The sequence below is a fragment of the Leguminivora glycinivorella genome, chromosome 11 (genome assembly GCF_023078275.1).
Source record: "Leguminivora glycinivorella isolate SPB_JAAS2020 chromosome 11, LegGlyc_1.1, whole genome shotgun sequence".
Classification (NCBI taxonomy): domain Eukaryota; kingdom Metazoa; phylum Arthropoda; class Insecta; order Lepidoptera; family Tortricidae; genus Leguminivora; species Leguminivora glycinivorella.
The window spans coordinates 19,496,858-19,519,890 of record NC_062981.1 but is presented as its reverse complement, the minus strand read 5'-3'; the positions used below and the strand labels follow the sequence as shown (position 1 = coordinate 19,519,890).

Sequence of the window (23,033 nt, the reverse complement as noted above, 5' to 3'; positions counted from 1 at the left end):
TTGCAAATAAATATTGACAGTAGTACTCCCCAACTCTTCGCAACTACCGAGTTGAATGGTATTTAAGACATAAATATTCACAACGTTATAATGCAGAAAAAATGTATTTTAAGAATGAATTAATGAATAGCTTACGCTTGACTCTCAGTCAGCTGGTGAGTCTACTTGTCAAGAATACCAGCATGATACATAGAAATTATAGTAGGTACTACGGCTATATTCATTGCTGAACTTATCGAGATTGCAGCATCCCGAAAATTTATTGATTTGATTATTTTACCCCCCAATTTTAAGGCAAAGCAGTCAATTCCTTTGGCAGGAAATTCAGTACACACGTCTATCATTTCCTCTTTAAGATTCTGATCCCTATCCATATCTTTCTAGTTAAATGAATGGTAATTTTTGCCTCTTACCCATGGTTCTCCATCTTCTCCATGCAAGAACTTGACCTGTTTCTTCCCATTCTTTTTTGGCCGGTCTGGTGTTTCTTCTTTGCAGAGCTTTTGGTCCCAGATCTGCCACCGCCGCACCTGAAATTTGGTTTTAACTCTTTATTATACTGCAATAACAGTGTTCATAGTAGAACTAAAATCCTATCTGGTTCGAGTCATTTTGAAGACGAAGACTATTAGCAACGTACGTGGCGTGAAAAGCCCACAAAATTAAGGCAGCACCAGTCGTGCAAGAGCAAATAAAGGTACCTACTGACTGAACTTTACAGCAATCTACATTGCTGTTTTATAACAGTCTACTTCGAAGTCATAGGCCACTGCAATTAACACACATTTCATATTTTCAACTCAAAAGTGGTACCTACGTGCGACAATGACGACTTGAGCACTAAAAGTGTTATGGCGGACTCATTCTACGAGTTAAATTGTATATTTCTCCCTCTAGTCAACATTATGGGGTTCTACACCATTTTCACAAGGGAAGAAAAGCGTTTTAAATGCTTAAAAGATATCATTCATTTACGTTTCTATAAAAGTATTACGGATGAATGTAGAAGGAGGAAGCTGGAGAGGAAAGCCGAGGGAAAGAATGGACTGTGTGAGAGATGATATGAAACGAATGCAAGTGAATGATGATGATGATGATGATGAGATGACGTCCGATAGGGAGGCATGGAAGAAAAATACATGCTGCGCCGACCCCAAGTAATTGGGATAAGGGCAAGCGAATGCTGATGACGTTTCTATAAAAGAAATATAGGTAACTAGCTTTTTCGCGCGGCTTCGCTCGCGTTAGAAAGAGACAAAAAGTAGCCTATGTCACTCTCCATCCCTTCAACTCCACAAAAATCACGGTAATTTGGCGCTCCGTTTTGCCGTGAAGGACGGACAAACAAACAGACACACACACTTTCCCATTTATAATACTACTATGGACTATGGATGGATGGATAGATGGATGGATGGATGGATATTTGAACCTACTCTTCACTTCAGACGACCTGTTACAACAATCCTCTATTGTAAGATCTTGTACCATTAGCTCGAGGTCAAACTTATCACGACTGTCGAATTTGAAAGCAATCTATCGATGGATTGATAATTAATACAATAATTTTTATAATGAATGCTGCCATCGATGGACAGATGAAACTTTCCAGCTCGGAACACTTGGAGGCCTTGGTCACTTTTTCTTTGTATATGACATTTATTTAATGTTTATAGTATAATAGTAGTGTTACTACTTAAAAATACAAATTAAAATATTTTCAAATGAGAATAATTTAATTTGTTCTAAGATTTGTACGGCAGCGCCATCTCTCTTCGCTAACTCGTAATCACATGGGTTGATTCAGTTAGGAGGTCGAACTAGTTTCGGTTCTACCTCAGAGATGGCCGGGGGGGCGCCATAAGCCTTCGGTAATTGTGTCATATACTTGGAAATTTCGACCCTTGATTTCGTGGTCCGATGGCCGAGTGGTTTTACAGGCATCCGTCCGGTTAACGGAGTACGCTGGTTCGTTTCCAGCTCGGAACACTTGGAGGCCTTGGTCACTTTTTCTTTGTATATGACATTTATTTAATGTTTTTAGATGAAACTTTGTTGAAGTTTTCTCAAACGTCTCGTCTTATGTCTTAATTGAATAAAATACGATAGCTGGATGTAAAATAGTAACAGATTTTTCCCCTCACTAGCTCGGAAACACGTGTTTTGTCCTTTAATACCAGCGGGTAAAAACGCATTTTATCCACTAGTGGGTAAAGTAATTTGACCTTGAATAAAGTCAAATTAACTACTTCAAAATTGATAAAAGTAGGTGAATCTAGTGATAAAGATGATTTACCACCTGTGGAACTACTGGAAGCAGTGATAAACGCATTTTTTGCGTTGTAGTTTCCTCGCTATAGTGAGGGGAAAAGTTTTGTGTTACACTCGGGTGCAAATGTATTTTACTTCTCGTGTGTTAAAAAACTCGCAAGTTCAGGATTCTATTCGCTCGTGGTTCAACTATAGAATCCTTTCACATGCTCGTTTTTCAATTCCACACTCGGCGTTAAAATACAACTTTGCCCCCTTGTATAACAAATAACTATATTTTTGTCCGAGCGTAAAGCATGCTCGTAAAATACTGTAGGAAATTTTGTCGAGCTGTTTTTTTTACTGTTCACAATTGCGCCACAAAGGGCGGTTTTCCAAAAATTAGATTCATGGGATAATAACACAGACTAGTTTTATCCTGCATAACGTTGTAACTGTACCAACACAACATAAAGATAACTCGTATGACATTTGCTAGATATTTAGAAAACGTTCAAGAAATGTTGTGGTGAAATACGAACCGCATCAAGAGACCGCAAACTTTTAACCTCATCAAGACATTCACGACCTCATCGAGTGCCATTTGCTCTTAGAATATAACTAACACAGAACTTAATTTAGATAGAAGAAACAAATTCATATATTTGTGTGGGGGCCGAGCGTGTCAAATTTTGTACTGAAGTTGATTCTTGCCTGTAATTTTAAATATGTCTCAGGCTCTTGATGTTCATAATTTTTGTGTTGTTGCAATTGAATATCACGTAACGAGGCATTTTTTATGTTTTGGTTGACTTCAACTTACAAAAATTGACGCCCGAAAGCTGCAAGCTGCGAGTAAAGACGGACAACTCAGTGGATTTCACTGAGTTCATTTGACACGCTAAGTAGATACGTTTGCTTGATCTATGGTATATATGACATCTGTGATAACTAACATCAAATAGATGCAGTGTTCAACATTAACCTTCTAACATCATTCGGGACAGCAAAGAATGTAAGCATTGAATTCTTTAGAAACTACTTTAATAGCTATCATAATGAATAGGCAAAGTGCTTTGAGAATTAATTTAAAATGGATATCGTTTAATCTTCCGATACTTAACTAGTTAACAGAATGTATACAATGGAAAATCTCACAAAAGTTTAGGTACACTTTAGATCTTTTTATAGGCATTGTAGACCTTCGTATTTTACAAGCTTCAAATACGAACGAATCGAATCGCGCGATCTATTTTATCGTCCTTGCCATTCTATTACCTGTCATTAGTTGTTTCAAATCAGAACCAACTGAGCCCGTAGGCAAGTAGCCAATCGCTTTCGCTGAATGGCGGTCGATTCGCAACTTATTCTATCGCTGTTCACCCAGTCTAGCCGAAATGACGATCGAAACGTAGTCTGGCTCTGTCGCGCCGCTACCATTACAGAAGAGCGATAGGGATAGCTATAGCTACGATACACTTACGAAGCGTATACCTACCTACCCTCAAGCGCGGATTCAGCTTCGTGCCCAGGGGGTTGGGGGGGGTCACGTGGTAAATGCCCAGGCCCCAGGATGGGGTCACGTGGTCTATTTGCATGGCCAACCTAGGCTCCAGGGAGGAGGGGGGGTCATGACCCCCATGACCCCCCCTGGATCCGCGCATGCCTACCCTGGCCCTCTAGCTAAGAGTACGATCGTTGACGCTTCGTAACAAACGATTGGCAACTGTCTGTGTCGCACTAATACCGACAGATAACCATATATGAGACGCTACGGAGAGCTTCAAAGATTTACTTCGACAGACAGACAGACAGTTCAAATATAATATACAGTGATCGGGGATTTGGATGCCACACGGGGTGAATGACCTCAATCATTGTGCTAGCATGGATATGCCGCGGGATTCTGGGCTTTATATGGTTAGATAAAGGACAGTTTTTTTAGGGTTCCGTAGTCAACTAGGAACCCTTATAGTTTCGCCATGTCTGTCTGTCCGTCCGTCCGTCCGTCCGTCCGTCCGTCCGTCCGTCCGTCCGCGGATAATCTCAGTAACCGTTAGCACTAGAAAGCTGAAATTTGGTACCAATATGTATAACAATCACGCCAACAAAGTGCAAAAATAAAAAATGGAAAAAAAATGTTTTATTAGGGTACCCCCCCTACATGTAAAGTGGGGGCTGATATTTTTTTTCATTCCAACCCCAACGTGTGATATATTGTTGGATAGGTATTTAAAAATAAATTAGGGTTTACTAAGATCGTTTTTTGATAATATTAATATTTTCGGAAATAATCGCTCCTAAAGGAAAAAAAAGTGCGTCCCCCCCCTTCTAACTTTTGAACCATATGTTTAAAAAATATGAAAAAAATCACAAAAGTAGAACTTTATAAAGACTTTCTAGGAAAATTGTTTTGAACTTGATAGGTTCAGTAGTTTTTGAGAAAAATATGAAAAACTACGGAACCCTACACTGAGCGTGGCCCGACACGCTCTTGGCCGGTTTTTTTTATCATAATTTGCCTTTTATAATATTAAGAGTATATATTTGTTGTCAATGTATTGCTGTCACGGGTCAATGTTTTAAATACGACATCAAATCATCAATGTTATTCCTGCAGTTTAATATAGGCCTCACTTACAATAAAATATGTGATTTAATATATAAAAATCACTTTATTATCATCTAAAAACACTAAAAGGCAACATATTACATACAAATACAAACCTACTCCACTAACTACTTCAGTTTTTAGTACTGTTTAATTCACAGTTTACACAAGCAACAGTGGTTGCTTAGCATCATCCATCTGATTATTTGTCTACTATGACATGAAAAAATTATAACGGGTTAGACGGCGTATCCATATCACTGTTTCTGCTTGACATCCCGCAGTGTGGCATCCAAATCCCCGATCACTGAATTAATATACTTAGTTCGCCAGCATTAGCGATTAAGCGTTTGTCTACGAGCTTAGATTGACCTTGCCATGTCGAAAGTACAATTTCGTACAAAAAACGGAACCGAATTATGTAAGGAATTCTATTTCGGTTGACCCATAGATTGTCCGTCCGCTAATTGTCACAACATCCGCTTAACTTTTTCAATTCCAGGCTTGGTTAATTGAAACGTTTTGAAGGCCGCAACTGTTTGTTTTTAAACCGACTTGCGAATGGTTACCTACTCTCTTTTGCAAGGTGCTTGGTAGTTTAAATACCTGAGTAGCAATTAGAAGAAGCATGGACTGGAGAAAAAAGGTTATGGTTTGTAATGTTTCCATGGGGGCTTGAGCAAGTTCTACCTCCAAATGGCTTTTTGCATTTTGTCATCTCTGACTTTGTAAACACTCATTTTTTGTGCGTAGCTTAATTAAGTACCTGTCTCTTAACGTCGAACTATGTAAATAAGTCAAACTAGAGTTTTTCTTTTGCCAAATTATCAAATATATTTTTTCTTGTGGGATTGGTTTGCTGATACTTTAAGTGAAAAACTGATATTTTCTTTAATAAACTGTGGCATCTCTGAGAAGAAATGCAGTTTCGAACTTTCGACTTCTTCTTCTAGTGTTGTTCCCAAAAAATTGTGACTAATATAAACCTGTCCCTCTCGCATCTTGCAGAACAGTGTCTGCTGAGTCTCCAGCTGTTCCAAGATTTCCGGGTGGACCTACCACCCACATATCTTATCTACATCACCAACAAACCAAGTGGTCACGATTCTCGGCAATGAGAGGCCGACAAAGAAGGACCACATGATACATCACCAGGTTCATACCTGTTCCTCCCGCATTTTGCAGAAGAGCGTCTGTTTCTGGGCCTCATCCAGCTCTGCCAGGATCTCAGGGTCCACCCACATGTCCCGCAGAATCTGCTGCAACATGGTGCCGGCCCTGCAACAAGGGATGAAGACTTTAAGGGGACTGTCAGAAGATGCAACATGTTTAGAATCTGGCCTAGGAAGCCTGATCCAAAAATGAAAAAAAAAATGTTTGGTAAGCCACGTAATGTTAAAAGAGAAGTAATGTGATCGTTTGATCAATTCGATTCAAAGTAAAATGGGTATTTTACTATCATTTCCAAGTTTTATGTACAATTTCCTCTTGAATAAATAAAGTCAAATTTCAAGGTTAAGGTCAATGTTTAGAACCCCTTCTAATCTCTCATGAATACGTTTTTTATACGACTTTTTTTCGCTTCTTACTTTATATTTTTTTGTTACGCATATTCAGATTACTGTTGGTGAGTCATTAATGTGTCTGAACTGTCTGAGGTTCTAGGTTCTGGTGCTATGAGAGTCTTTCCAATCAAAAAGTTTTTGTACGGCATTTATATCAACGGCATTTACGAGTATGTCACTGATTTATCCTATTCATATCGTATCTGGAGTCAATTTTTCCATAGATCCTTTTTTTACTCGACAACGGTAACACAAAAGTAGTGTTACGATTTTGACCACTACATATTTATGTGCTACGTCGACAAAACAAAACGGAAATATCTGTACACACGCATTAACCTAATACGTACATACGAATCAAGCAATACTCCAGTTATAATTACGAATTTCCAGGAAACAGCCAGTGCATAGTGAAAGCAAATGATGGTCGTGGATAACCTATGATCTATAAATAGCGCTTCCTTGTCTGTGGCCTTTGCGTATCAGTGTTACCTAGCTAAATGCAGTAACGGTTACGATAATATCGTTATCGTAGCCAGCTATTTCCATCGCTCTTCCGTATTGGTGCGTCAACGATTGTCATTTGAGCATTTCTTTTTTTTTTGCCAATAAAAAATTTTTGATTGTTTTAGGGAATTTTAGGTCAATTGTACTCAGAATCACGAGTACTTTCAACCTCACTGGGAGACAAAAAGTGTCCCAGAATTTCCATACATTTTTGTTACTTTCCTCTTTTGTTACCCCATACAACATGTACGGAAAATGGTAACAAAATAAGAAAAAATTGTATGGGACAATTTTTTTAACTACTAAGATTGAAAAAGCTAGTAATTCTGAGTAGGAATAGCAAATTTTTTTTTAAATATCTCACTTCATAAAAGTGGCAAAAAAAAAGAAATGCTCATTTTAGCTATGTCAGCAGGGCATCTGCTTAACGCCAAAAAGCTCTCTCTATCGCTTTCGATCGCCACATAGCCTCAACGATGGTCACTTCGGCCAGGGGATCGCCCAGCCGTCCCCAAAAGGATGAGGCGCGCCCGGACACAGCCCCCACAGCGCCCAGCGCGGAAGGGGCCACTCACACCCCAGCAGGGGTTTCGAATGAAGTCACTCACTCACTTCGGCCAGGCTGGCAGGATACGCAGTATACGCACCAATACGGAAGAGCGATAGAGAGAGCTATGATACGCTTACAAAGCGTAAGTAATTGAGATGATTCGACGAGATTCTATTTATACATATTTACCTATGCACGTGACTGTACTTAAAATAGGTACACATTACATTGCCATGGCGCATAGGTGATGTATACCTACCTACCTAGTTTAGGGAAGGTAAAAAAGTAAATGACCATTTTATAAAAGCAAATCATAAAATATTTTATGTCATTGGACCGACCGACGGCGCGGCGACCCTAACGTATTATCACACCGGCCGCAGTCGTCGCTCCGTTGAGTCAAAGCCGTTAAGTTAATTTTTCATGACCGCTATAAAGTTTAGGTAAATAAAGCGTAGGTATTTGTCGTTTGTGGGGAAGTGAAGTATCTGTTACGTTAGTAACTTATTATTAATCTGTGACCAGGCCCCGTAGCCGAATGGCATTTCTGCGACGCCAAACGCCGCAGAAATGTAGTCTGGCTCTGTCGCGCCAATACGCAAGAGCGATAGAGATAGATAGCTACAAAAGAGATATTATCGTTAGCGTTTCGTGAGCGTTTGTGCATTCGGCTACACACACAGTAGTTGATTAATGTAGCTTTTAATGGAATATTACCGAGTCGTTTTCCTAGTGCCATAAAGAGTAAATAATTTGATATATTGTGCAGTTACGCACTAATGCTTTAATATATGTAGTATGTGTATTTCTGTATTAAGAAGCGTTGCATGTGCAACATATTATGTATTTACATTGATGAATTGTATATGTATGTATTTTTTATATTTTATTGTGAATAATACCTAAATCTCTGTTCCAACTAGCTGTATATCTACATCACCAATTTGGTTCGAATCTTGACCGATAAAAAACAGGAGTAATGCAATGAAGTGGCCACGATTTTCGGCAATGAGGGGCCGATTTAAAGAGGAAGAGGAGGAGTATTTGTTCCTCCCGCATCTTGCAGAACTGATTGTATATTGACTGACTGATAAATTATCATGTTTAAAGCCTTTTAATTCTTAATGTTGTCTTATGAAATTCCAGTAGAAATCGTAATTGTGATTGTAATCCTACTTATTCAATATCCTAGTTTCGTAATTTTTACTCTAGATCAGCACATTTCACTGTCGATACGAACACGCTATATGTAATAGCCGGGTCACGTCTACATGGCACGTTTGCCTCGTTTGTGTGGACTGGCTCTGTTCACGATGACGCTCATATTTGTCAAATATAACCTTTGACTGCATGGCAATACGAGTACAACGCCAAAGCACGCGTCTTCGATAGTGAAATGGGCCATTTCTTTCAAAGTTGTCCACCCCACTTTTTTTGTAACATGGGATTTTTTTATGCGATTCATGCTCAGAATCGCGAGGTCTTTCGGTCCTGATAGGAGAAAAAAAAATGTCCCAAGATTTCCATACATATTTCAAACCTTCCATTCCGTTACCGTCATACAAAATGAAAAACCGGCCAAGAGCGTGTCGGGCCTCGCTCAGTGTAGGGTTCCGTATAGTTTTCCGTATTTTTCTCAAAAACCACTGAACCTATCAAGTTCAAAATAATTTTCCTAGAAAGTCTTTATAAAGTTCTACTTTAGCGATTTTTTTCATATTTTTTAAACATATGGTTCAAAGGTTAGAGGGGGGGGACACATTTTTTTTTTCTTTAGGAGCGATTATTTCCGAAAATGTTTATAGTATCAAAAAACGATCTTAGTAAACCCTTATTCATTTTTAATACCTATCCAACAATATATATTACGTTGGGGTTGGAATGAAAAAAAATATCAGCCCCACTTTACATGTAGGGGAGGTACCCTAATAAAACATTTTTTCCATTTTTTATTTTTGCACTTTGTTGGCGTGACTGATATACATATTGGTACCAAATTTCAGCTTTCTAGTGCTAACGGTTACTGAGATTATCCGCGGACGGACGGACGGACGGACGGACAGACCTTGGGACACTTTGTTTCTCCTATTAGGATTGAAAGAGCTGGCAACTCTGAATGGAAATCACATAAAAAATTCCAAATAAGAAAAGTGGGGTGAACAACTTTGAAACAAATGGCCCAAATTATTAGCTGGGTCCACACAGGGCGAGGCAAGTCCCGATGTAATGGCTAGGTGCCTCGACCGAGGCACGCTTACAGTGAACATTGCCTCGCGACATGCCTCGCTCAGTGTGGACCCGGCTGATTATACAGAGTGGGGCCTGTAACAAAGGCGAAGAATTGAACTGTAGGCTATTCTCCTTATACTGATCAACATTTGTTCAGTGACTTTTAAAAATTATGAAGTCTTTAAATTTTTTATTTTTCATACAAAATAAATATTAGCTTCAATGTACGCCATTATTGTTGTCATTGACGTTGTCTGTCACACTTTAGACTTAACAGAATTCGCAATACATTACCTCTTAGAAAAAACTTTCAAGGGTAATAAAAATCAAAATACAAGTTATTTTTAAAAGTCGCCGAACAAATGTTGATCAGTATAAGGAGAATAGCCTAGAGTTCAATTCTTCGCCTTTGTTACAGGCCCCACTCTGTATAAAACATAGCTAGCGCAAAAGTGCAACATTGTGCATCGCTACCACCGATCCACGCTTGCATTTAATTTGCATTTGCGCCGATATGTCATGCACTTGTCACAGCCGGTTAGTCACGCTTGTATACAGGATGATAAGAACACTTCAGCAAATTGAAAACGGATAAAGACATAAAAAAAATCATGCGTGGCACGGTGTACGATAGGCTGTTCGCTTTTCTGTCATATTTATGCCTCAAACAAATCGCTCGTGCGAATTGGCGCGACAGAGCCAGACTAACCTTTGTGGCGTTTCGTTTCCGTTTCGGATCGCAGAAATGCCATTCGATTTATATATGAACGTAATAACTTTTTTTTATTATTGGGATAACTGAATGGTTAACTGGTAGAGAATGCCTTAAGGCATTAAGACCGTCATTTTTACTTTATGCTGTGCAATAAAGGTCATATTATTAAATAACTTCGAATAATTCTGAATATTGCAAAAGTCGACTAAAGTAGAACATTCTAAGAGTAGATTAGCAAGAGACTATCCTCCTTATTCATAAACGTTCACTAAAGTTATCAAGGCGATAAAGTTCGTTTGTCCCTTTCTATCACACCAATACGTCGGAAAGGGACAAACGAACTTTATCGGCTTGATAACTTTAGAGTACGTTTATGAATAAGGGGGTATGTCTCCAAAGTTTGTATTATCTTTAATATCGAAGCTGTGAACTCTTTGTAGTAGCTAAGAGCAATAAGAAAAAATAACATACAAAAATGTATTCCTTTGAAAGATCTTATCCAGAAATAATAACATACATACATACATACATACATATAATCACGCCTGTATCCCATAAAGGGGTAGGCAGAGCACATGAACTACTAAGTTTCAGTGCCACTCTTGGCAAAAAGGGGTTGAAAGAAATCCAAATTGTGACATTGCAGTGACAGGTTTTGCCAGCCTCTCGCCTACGCCACAATTTAACCCATATCCCACAGTCGATTTCTACGACACCCACGGGAAGAAAGGGGGTAGTGAAATTCTTAACCCGTCACCACACGGCCAATAATAACGATTTTAAAATTTTCCCCGCTTTTAAAGCTATCCCAATGATTCTTGTTTATTGCCTTAGTCACCCTATATAACATCCTCACAGGATATTTACATACATCGGTTGTTGCTAATGGTTTTGTTATTTTAGTTATCAGTCTACACAGACTCTGTCAGTGTCTGTTTGTTCTTTTGTCGTGACTAAAGTGCATTCGGTGCTATGAATGATATTTATAAACATTACATTAAATTATGCAGACTTGCAGAGTAAGTATGACATATTTTAGTTGCATTCGAAACTAGAGATGGGCCGAATATTCGGTATTCGGCATATTCGGCAAGTTTTTCAATGTTCGTATTCGGCCGAATAGTTCGGTTACATTGCCGAATATTTACCGAATAAACAATAGTTATTTGTTATACAAGGGGGCAAAGTTGTATTTTAACGCCGAGTGTGGAATTGAAAAACGAGCAAGTGAAAGGATTCTATAGTTGAACCACGAGCGACGCGAGTGGTTCGAGAATAGAATCCTGAACTTGCGAGTTTTTTAACACACGAGAAGTAAAATACATTTGCACCCGAGTGTAACACAAAACTTTTCCCCTCACTATAGCGAGGAATCTACAACGCAAAAAAATGCGTTTATCACTACTTCCAGTAGTTCCACAGGTGGTAAATCATATTAATTACTAGATTCATCTACTTTTATCAATTTTAAAGCAGTTAATTTGACTTTATTCAAGGTCAAATTACTTTACCCACTAGTGGATAAAATGCGTTTTTACCCGCTGGTATTAAAGGACAAAACACGTGTTTCCAAGCTAGTGAGGGGAAAAGTAAATAAATAGCGCAAGCTGTTTCGTAATTCATGGGATAATAACATCCTATTTCAGGAGTCTAAGGACCAAAGGGGGTTGAAAATGCGTTAAATATAAGTCCCTACAATAATTATGTAAAAAAGTAAAAAAAGGTAACTTAGGAAACAAAAATCAAAATGTTCTTATGCACTAAATTATATTAGGAACATTAAGAGCCTTAGTTAGTAAACATTACCCTTGATAAGTTTTTAACTCTAAGCCAGGTATTAAATATAGTGGAACCGAATATTCGGCCGAATGTTCGGTTCGGTAACAGCTGAACCGAATGTTCGGCCGAATATTCGTATTCGGCAAAGTCCGTATCGGCCCATCTCTATTCGAAACAAAGAATACTTATTCAGCTACAGTTTTCAATATAATTTCACACCACTCTATTCTTACATTTTTACTATAGGTATCTATATGTATGTAATAGGTATTTTCCCCTACAACTCATATAGTGTTGTAAGTTTTCTCCTTTCCTTTAAGTAATGGGGCGACTTAAATCTTCTCAGGAGCGTAGTGGTAGGTAGGGCCTGTATAGCTTTATTTGACGTTCTTGAGTGCATTGTCAATCAATCTGAGTAAGAATGTCCTATAATATTTTTTCTAGTCCCGAACTGTTGTTCGTCATTTACAGGGTCGTGCATAGATCTTTAAAACCCTACATAACAGTCTATTCCCCGAAGCCATCGTCCGCCGACTACAAATTGTTACCCACGCCACTCGTTGTTTTTTGACCTCCTTTAAGCGACTGTTGGATAAAATACTATTTTTTTTATTGTAATATCATAATATGCCTATATTTATATACCTACTTAAAAAATAAAATTGGTTTACGTTTTAGTTTACACTGTACTTAGATTAGATGTGATTATTTAGAAATGTATATTGGTATAGGTAAGTAAGAAGGTACTTTGATATCTTTTCATCACACCCACACTTTAAATGTGCTATTGCACGCAGGCGGAGCGTGAGTTATAGAAAAGTCGTTCTCCCAAGGGAATAATTAAATTTATTGTACCGTACTTAACCTTTTTAAATCTATTTGCATATTTTTTACATTGCGAGTGTGATGAAAAACATTGTGTATAACTCGGGGAGTATGGCAAGCCGTCGCGATTTAACTTACTCTCGTTAGTAATATTCAACTTCCTCCCCTTGTTGCACAATGTACTATAGCTGTACATACGTAATATCAGTGCCTTCACCATTATGTGACCACAGATCGCTTTCCAAACTGCAATGCCAAAGTTTATGCTTGGTGCAAAAGCTCGACTGATATTGCACGTCCTCGGTCCTATTGTAAGAGATTTGCACAAGTTTTGTGTGATGTCACATGTTGGTGAAGAAGAGTATCCTAATGTACCTACTCATTCATGACGAGTGACAATGCATGGTAGGTAGTCTGTTTGGAATGAATGAATGAATGAATGAATGAATGAATGAATGATTATTTTATTTGCATAAAACAAGCGTATATACATAGGTGTTCAAAAAAAATATCCACAGCACGATTCTTGTTTTGCCCCGACAGGCGTACAAATGTTGTTTACTTATGAACTAACAAAACTTAACTAACTATCAGTGGCGGAGCGTCGATACAACTCGATTCCCAACGGGTTCCCTAAAATTCTCTAGTATCTGTAGAAGTCCATACAAAACAGATGCCAAAAACCCCTCCGGCTTTACCAACGAAAATTTTCACGCCCCGCCACTGCTAACTATATACAAGATGTATACTAGTCTTACACACTATAATTATTCAGGCAGTTCTGTACATAAAAAATTCCAAAACAGCATAGCTCGCAACAGTGACAATAGATTAATTATATATAAACATTTAATTTGAATTTACAATAAATAATTAGTATTAAATAATTGATTATAATTTACAATTTATTACATATTCATCAATAGAGTAATAACAATTTTCAATTAAATGATTAAACAATGTCTTTTTGAAAACCAATGGGTGTAATTCTTTAATGTCATCAGATAGGATATTGAATAATTTGATAGCCATACAGTAAACGTTTTTCCTGGATAACGCTAACTTAGTCATAGGTAAAAGCAATTTAGTTCTATGTGTTCCACGTTTGGAATTGGTTGTGATAATAAGGAAAGCAAAGAGTCGTTGAATGTATTGGACCCCATACATTTCATGACTTCTTTTTCCGAACAGACTATCCAATATTTGACATGGATTCATTTTATAAGAGATTTCTTAAATAAAACCAACATTTTCGTCTTTCCACCTAACAGACATCATACGCGCTCAACTATAAAACCATTGTAAAGATAACAAACCAATCGATTAAAGCGCAGCAATCTCTCTGTGTCACTCTTCCGTATGAGTGTAACAGAGACATTGGCATTTCGTTCGCTACTAAACGTAAGACGATTAGCATGTTGGCACCCTGGCTTGGTTTGCTACATTTTCTGCAGGTTGTAGTTACTAGTGGCAAAACAAATAAAATTTAGTGGACATATACCTATTTACTAATATTTTCATTCTTGGGATTTATTTTTCCTTCGTTCATTATTCCATTCGCTGTACCAAAGAGGATCGAGTACCTATTATAGAGAGTTACTGTCGAAGTAAAAAGTGTAATCACAGAGCATAGACTGCCATCTCTTGATGACACAGGCTTAAAACTTTTGAACCTCAGTTTTGACAATTTCACCCATATTCTTAGCTTGATATGTTTTAAAATGTCAAATATTAATATTAGCGCCATCTAGCTGAGCGTACCCCAAAGGTGTAATGCCATCTAGGCCACCGTACCTTTTTCTGTATGGTACTGAGGTACGTTTTTTTCTTAGACTTTATCTGTCTATACGGAGTTATGTATGTGTTTGGCTGTACTAGAGTGGCAAGAACATAGTTTAACAGTCCTGACTCGAGTAGGCTCGTACTGAACTGACAAAGGAGTCGTGACTGCGCTTGCGACACAATCAAACCAGTTCTGTGGCGCAGTGCAAGCTGTACAGCCCTGGAGTACTCAAGTCACAAACCTTATTGTATTTTGATCGTACAAGTTTATAGTCAAGTGGTGCTATAAGATGTACAGATGTAGCGCAAAATGATTGTCCTTCGTATTTTTACGGAAACGTTCGTATTTGTCATGCTAGTTCAGTCAATGTCAGTAGTCTTTGTACTGAGACTGACTGAAATAGCATGACACGTTCGTACGTTTCCGTAAAGATACGAAGTAAAATCATTTCACACATCTGTACCTAGTGAGATGTCAGAATGACAAATTCTGGTTCTAATTTGTTAACAAAATACGCTCATCACAGATTGGCGACACACTAATCCATTCCATAAGATTCCATATCTGTCAGAAATTTATCATCTATAAGTAGACAATTTTCTTCGCATCTTCTAAGGATTTTTTTAATTTCTAAATCTGATGGGGGCCGATTTTTGAGTCTCACTGTCACTAAAATACCGGTTGAAAATGGTGACTTGCCTATTATTTTTAGTGACAATTTTCTGAATTCGAACGCGTGAGACTCAAAAATCGGTCCGCAGGTCACTCTCATTGAATTTGTACTATTGGGATTTATGAGTACTACAAGCACATTGGTATTTATGAGACTACAAAAAAAATGTTCTCAAAAGAACCTCAGCACAAAAGCTTCACTATTTATCTCGTTTCCAAAAACACATATAAGTATGTAAATTCCTTTCATTTAAGACGCATACGCCATTTTGAAAATTGGCTAGATATTATGGGTGGCAATAGTTTAAAAGTGAAGGTGACTAAAATGTCGTGACTGAGATCTAGGCGTGTTCACTTCTAACAATTGCCTTGTATTATCATGGTTGGTGTATCTATTAGTACTTAGCTTCAAAAGTGCGTGCGTGCGTAACAAAAGTATCTCATATCTGACACCGTAGAATTCCTGCTAGTAAAATATCAGCTTATTTTTAAGAACTGTCAAAACGATTTCTACTGTCCATATATTTCTTATAATTATCTGTTTCTTGAATTCTTTTAAGTACAGGCAAGTTCCCTACACTGAGAGAAAATACAACCAGTTTTCATGTTCGTTCAACAAGTTTTTTGGTTAACCCTTAAATGCATGATTTTTTTCTTTTAACTAGAAATTAATAATGTGATAGACAATGGTTTTCTGACTCTAGGAAAAATAATAAAAAAATATTTAACATCGATTTTAATACTAAATCAGTGTTAGAAGTAAAATAGGCTAAATATTACTTATATAAATATATAATTACTAGTAAAATTTATAAGAAAACTTTTACTACTATTAAAAAGGTACACTATTTGAGAAACCCCTATGATAAAATGATTAAACATAAAATAGTTACTAACTCTGAAAAAATCTGCCTGAATCATGTACTAAAAATCACCATCATCCAGTTTTTTTACACTTTTCCGCCATTTTTTCTTAAATAAAAACATTATTTCCAACCATTTAAGAAAAAATGGCGGAAAAGTGTGAAAAAACTGGATGATGATCCTACAGATCTAAGAAAAATAAATAAAAAAGTCCAGCTTATATTTTGGCTAGTTTATTAAAAAATACATGCATTGTAGCCAAATGGCAACAATATGCATTTAAGGGTTAAAATAGCGCCTACGTGCTCTTTGGTTCAAACCACAAGCTACTTGTCATTTGAATCGGCAATATATTTGAATCAACAAGTCTATTTTATAAAAACAACCTGACACATATTGTTTTAAACATACGTTTGGCTGATTCAAACGGATAAACCGCAACAAGTCGAACTTGTTAAATTCACAGTGCAAATTTCTCTCAGTGTAGAGTTGTGTACCAAGTGTGTGTTACCAAGCTAAGTTAACAACTATTTCGATAACCTCACCATGAACACAACTCCACAGTAATTTACCTCTGTATGAGTGATCATCCATTATGTCTTCAACTTCTCTATAAATTTCAAGACCTACACCATTTATCTAACTCTGAATAATTTGTCAAACTCACGCCTAAACAAATGACTGCCGACCTTTTGCGAAACGACGCGTACATCATTAAACAAATGCATGACGTGACGTCATCCACTCCCGCGCATTGCATTGTGCAAGGAAGCGTTATTCTGATTGCTGGGACGTTTAGGGATACCAAGATTACCAGAAACTCTTCAACGTCAAAACTAGATGATGTCTATGAACTGTCAGAAGCACAAATCGGATAGCAGAAGTGAAACCACACAACACAGTAAAACGACATTTTTTTCTATCCTCCTAAGGCCCAGCCATACAAATGAAAAATCCAGAATTTGCCACTGAAATATGAACCTTTAGTCCAGGGAATAGAATTGATTTTGGTTTTGTTTGAAAATTTAACGAAACAAAACAAATGCGACTCTGTTCCAATTGAATATTATTTAAATTTCATCGAACTGAATAAGTACTATAGGTAGGACCTTGGTCCTTAGGAGGCTGTGCCAGCATTGATTGAGATTTCAATTAAATTAATTAGTAATATAAGAGAGTAATAAGAATAGAGTTCTTAAAATAAATAACTCTCAAAAAATGCTATCAAGGATACGTCTGAAAAGATTGTTAACTGCCTTTCACTTAACTTTATCTGACCAGGCAGAACAACGGGAAGATGTCAGGAAGAAGATAAAATCTCCTAATTGGATGGCATCCGATTATGACTTTAACACCCTGTGTCTTAACCTATTCGTTGCCACGCCGTGAAGTAACAAAACACCCATATAACATATCAAGTTGCAGCATTTGGGGTATACTTTTACATCAGAGACCATACTTAATTGTTTTGCTTGAGTAGTCCATTGTGAATAGCAGCGCGGCAAAGAAAGCGTCGGACGCGCAGGCGCAGTCAAGGGCACTCGCCATTCACTGTCAAACTCAAACGCCGGTGCCGAGGTTACGGAATACAGTCTATTGTAGATACTAATTGAAGATTTATAGTAAGATTGTTAAAATTTCGAGAGAAGCTACTCAAAAGCGGCCTGTACTTGGTGTGGCAACAATAGTTATTTGTTTTACAAGGGGGCAAAGTTGTTGTTTAACCGCACGTGCCAAAATTGATACCCGAGCAAGCGAAAGATTCGAATATTGAATTTCAGAATGTGGAATCTTGAGCGTTGCGAGGGTTTCAAGGCACGTAGGTTAAACAAATTTTGCCACCGAGTGAAACACAAAGTTTTTCACCACACCAACACTATGAAAATAGCAAAGTAAGTCTTTAACAGTTCTGTTGGTGTGGTGAAAAAACTTAAATGGGCTTTTTCAAAAATGGAGGTTTTTAAATACATATAACTGATACCTAAAATACTACATATAGAGTTTTTGGTGCCATAGTTTTGTGTGAATCGGAGGATAAATATGATGCTTTTGTGATAGGAACCGTCTGCTCACTTCTGAGCAGTAGAACCACCTAATCTTACATTCCAAGATTTCCAAAAGAAAAACTAAGGCCACGCCATGCTTATAAATAAGTGAGATCATTTCATATGTATCTTACGGTGATTTTGTATATTACAGAACCAGTGGTAAATATCGAGATATTACTCATAAGGACTTAGGTAATCCATACTATCCATACTAATATTATAAATGGGAAAGTGTGTGTGTCTGTTTGTTTATCCGTCTTTCACAGCAAAACGGAGCGACGAATCGACGTGATTTTTTAGGTGCAGATAGTTGAAGGGATGGAGAGTGATATAGGCTACTTTTTGTCTTATATAAAGATAAAGAAATTTATTTGCGAAAATGTAGTGTAAACTAGAATTTGCATCCACACACATTTATTTGAAAGACCTACGCTTTCACCATTCAGATTTCAGTTCAGTCTTAGTCACGTGCAAAGGCACATTGTCAAAACACACTTGACTAACCCGCATAAGTGTTTCGTAACAATATGTCACCAGCTTATTACAATATAACTGGTTCATAGCCCCAATTCTTGCTAACAATAAAAGATGCATATCGTGAAGATGGCAGTATGATTATGAAGCCTGTTTATTTTATCAACAATGCAAACCTTATTATGTTTTTTGATAACGAACTGGGCTTTTTATGTGAATACCTATGTAATAGTTTTACTTTCGTAAATATAAGTAGTACTTGTTCAGCATAACCTTACTAAACCACGGTTCATTGAGGACAGGGCAGTACAAGACGGTAATGTGACGAACATTACATAATTAAAAATCTTCAACGAGCAATTAACGGCTTTGGACTATTACGTATGAAACTCACAGAAAAAATACCAATACCCTGGGAATTTTCAGTGATTTTTTATTAGAGACTTCAAAACCTTGATATAGTAGGTACTTATCTTTTATGAGTACCTACCTACACGGAGAATTTAATTCGAATTTGTACGTATCCAACACGGGGTCTTACGCAAAGAGCAGCAATGCAAATTCGCGTTCCTCTCCTCCCTTCTTCTATTGTCCTTAGTATCTCCAGACACGTCCCATAACATCCTTACTCTGAAATCTCGATTTTATTTTAATTCACAACTCTTTACTATGCAGACCACGATCAGATCGAGTTTCCGTTTACATACACTTTATATTCAAACAGGCATAACTCACGATAAACTGAGTACCTTGTCGCATTAAAAGAACGTTGTGCTATTAAAAAGAAACACACTTAAGTTACATCGACATGGTACTTAATTCAATGCGATCAGATATGGTGATATAAGTGATATTTGTAGTCACGAACGGCCATGAAGAGTTTTTACATTAACTCTAAAAATACGCGTGTCTCTCAAAAAAATATTTATGTCCGTGTGGTGCTCTTGATTAATCTAAAGTACAACACAAATAGGCATAAAGGTCAAGCAACCAAAGCAACCTACTAAAAAGTGTGCCAATTATCGCTGAGAGGCGCTAAAAACGCCGTCATGCATTTTTATGTTACTTTTAAATTTTACGGCGAAACAGTCGGTCACACGGCCCTAAAGGTTGGCATACATTGGCCAGTCCCGACCGGTTTACCGGACGCAAAAGTTAGCCGCATATGGCTTTAAATTGGATGATTATGACGGGATGTTGAAATGTTAGTGGAGTAAAAGTAAGGTACCCTGGACATAATTCAATAACTCGTCCTTTTTGATATTTTATTGGGTATTATTATTAAGCATCAAATAGTAATTATGTACATAGATAAAAAAAAAGACGATCGTATTCATATCTTATAAAAATCATGAGATAAAGTACATTATCCCACTTTTCGCTAACAGCAAAATAGTTAACCGAAAACTTTGTTAGATTAACTTTGTGGTGCACTCAGATGCGATCAGTTATTAGCGATATTACGCAGAAAATAAATCTGATTGTGTACTTTTTTTACCGTTTTCATTTAATGTGAATATCTAGGTAGGTAAAAATGGTGACCATGATATATATATCAATTTGCATTGTATTAAGTATATATAGACATTTAACACCGATCTTAAACATATATTTTTAACGCTTAAATAAACATGAATTTCTCAGTAGGTATAAATTGTAACTGAGATTTTTTTGCTTAAGACCAGGTTTTTGTGTACTATAATCATGATTTTATCAAAATTAATACTGTGAAGGTCGCGCTTAAGAAACTGTAAATGTCAGTAATTTAAAAGGGTGCAAAGTTGTCGTAGAGCGGCTGTCGCGGGGCGGGGGAGCGCGCGGGGCGCGGGCCTGGGAGAGCGCGCCGCGCACCGGCCGCGTCACCGCGGCGGATCGGTTAATAGGTTAGGGACGTAAGGTACCGGCCACACCAGAGCGTCGCGTGTCTCGGGGCGCGGACGGACGTCCGCGCCACGCCACCTGAGTGTAATTCAAAAATCGTCTCCTCAGTACATTTTGTATAGGAAGGACGTAAGACGCGCCCCAGGCGGCGTGGCGGCGGCGTGCGCGCGCCGCGCCGCCTGGGACTTGGTGCCAATAGGACCATCTCGGGGTTATACCCGTTCGATTAAAAAAATAATTTGAAAATCGGTCCACGATTCTCGGAGATATCGAGTAACAAAAAAACCGACCAAGAGCGTGTCGGTCCACGCTCAGTGTAGGGTTCCGTAGTTTATCGTATTTTTCTCAAAACAATTTTCCTAGAAAGTCTTTATAAAGTTCTACTTTTTTGATCTTTTTTCATATTTTTTTAAACATAAGGTTCAAAATATAGAGGGGGGGGACGCACTTTTTTTCCTTTAGGAGCGATTATTTCCGAAAATATTAATATGATCAAAAACCGGCCAAGAGCGTGTCGGGCCACGCTCAGTGTAGGGTTCCGTAGTTTTCAGTATTTTTCTCAAAAACTACTGAACCTATCAAGTTCAAAACAATTTTCCTAGAAAGTCTTTATAAAGTTCTACTTTTGTGATTTTTTTCATATTTTTTAAACATATGGTTCAAAAGTTAGAGGGGGGGGGACGCACTTTTTTTTTCTTTAGGAGCGATTATTTCCGAAAATATTAATATTATCAAAAAACGATCTTAGTAAACCCTTATTCATTTTTAAATACCTATCCAACAATATATCATACGTTGGGGTTGGAATGAAAAAAAAAATCAGCCCCCACTTTACATGTAGGGGGGTACCCTAATAAAACATTTTTTTCCATTTTTTATTTTTGCACTTTGTTGGCGTGATTGATACATTGGTACCAAATTTCAGCTTTCTAGTGCTTACGGTTACTGAGATTATCCGCGGACGGACGGACAGACAGACAGACAGGGGGAAACTATAAGGATTCCTAGTTGACTACGGAACCCTAAAAAACATTCAGTCGAATTGAGAACCTCCTACTTTTTTTGAAGTCGGTTAAAAAAACAACCTTTATTGCCGGCCGGCATACGGCTAACCGATTGAAACAGAAACATAAATGAAAAGAGAGGGCGAACGGCGACACCTGTGTGTCGGCGATTTCAAAGGTAAGCGCACGTGCACCCGATCTCGCTACCTACGCCCAGGTGCGGGCGCGGCTTTCGACCTTCGCGCCGTGAAATAGAATTTAATGTCGGCTGCTCGTGTGCGGTCTGTTTGTTTTATAGAGTGGCGGCATTTTCAACATCAAAGGGCAAAATTCTGCAAAATTTTGTGCAAAATTCTGTTATATCAATAACTTCTCACGTCACTAGATTATCGACTTTGAATGTCGAGTATATTTATAGTATCATCACTTTATTTCAGTGTACGAATTTCGTATGTGTTAAAAATCATTGTTCTAGCTTCATAAACCAGGGAGGAAATAATGGAGAGCGTTTATATGTCTTGTTTTGCCTTAATTCAATATCATCACATATTTTTGTTGCTGATAAAATAATACATCCTATATATCAAGGCCTTGTAGCTCGGCGAAAGAATCGTGATCGCGGAGTGCGCCGGCACTGATTATAATTATTTTGTCCAGTTATTATAATAACCTATACAAAAAGTACCGATAGAATAGGTATTCTAATCTATATCTGCATAGAACTATTTAAAACAAACCACAAAAGTTCATAGTTGATCGTTATTGGTACAGTCAGCAACTCAGCTGTGAATAAAGATAAAGTGCCAAATATATGTATACACATACCTTAATGTACCAAGTACCAACACTTGTACAGGAAATAAAATACTCTATACATATTTTTGGCACTTTGTCTTGCCAGCTGTGTTGTTGACTGTACACGATCTAAAAAGGAGCCGAACGGTTATTATAATTACGCGGCGACTTGCGTAGTCGGCGGCCGCGCGATACATAGTGCTGTCTCTGTTCAGGCCCCGTAGCCGAATGCCATTTCTCCGACGCGAAACGAAAACGAAACGCAGTCTGGCTCTGTCGCGCCAATACGCAAGAGCGATAGAGATAGATATCTACTAGCGTTTCGTTTCGTGAGCGTTTGTGCCATTCGGCTACGCACCCTGTTCTCACTACCACGAATTTGAAGAACAATATTGCTGTCTCTCTCAATCTTTAGGCGTCATTCATATATTACGTCATACTAAATGTGACAATCCATGTTAAAGGATTAAAAAGCGTGACA

At 37.8% G+C, this 23,033-nt stretch overlaps 1 protein-coding gene across 2 annotated transcripts in view; it reads right to left on the bottom strand.

Moving 5' to 3' along the window:
• LOC125231064 (SH2 domain-containing protein 4B-like) overlaps positions 1–23,033 on the bottom strand; it is a 119,001-nt gene that overhangs the window by 25,036 nt on the left and 70,932 nt on the right. For both annotated transcript variants that reach the window (XM_048136406.1, XM_048136407.1), the window contains 2 exons: positions 6,025–6,139; positions 414–530 (listed from right to left, as the gene is read on the bottom strand). In XM_048136406.1, coding sequence (XP_047992363.1) covers positions 414–530; positions 6,025–6,129 — 222 coding nt within the window. In that variant the 5' untranslated portion in view covers positions 6,130–6,139. The remainder of the gene's footprint in view (positions 1–413; positions 531–6,024; positions 6,140–23,033) is intronic.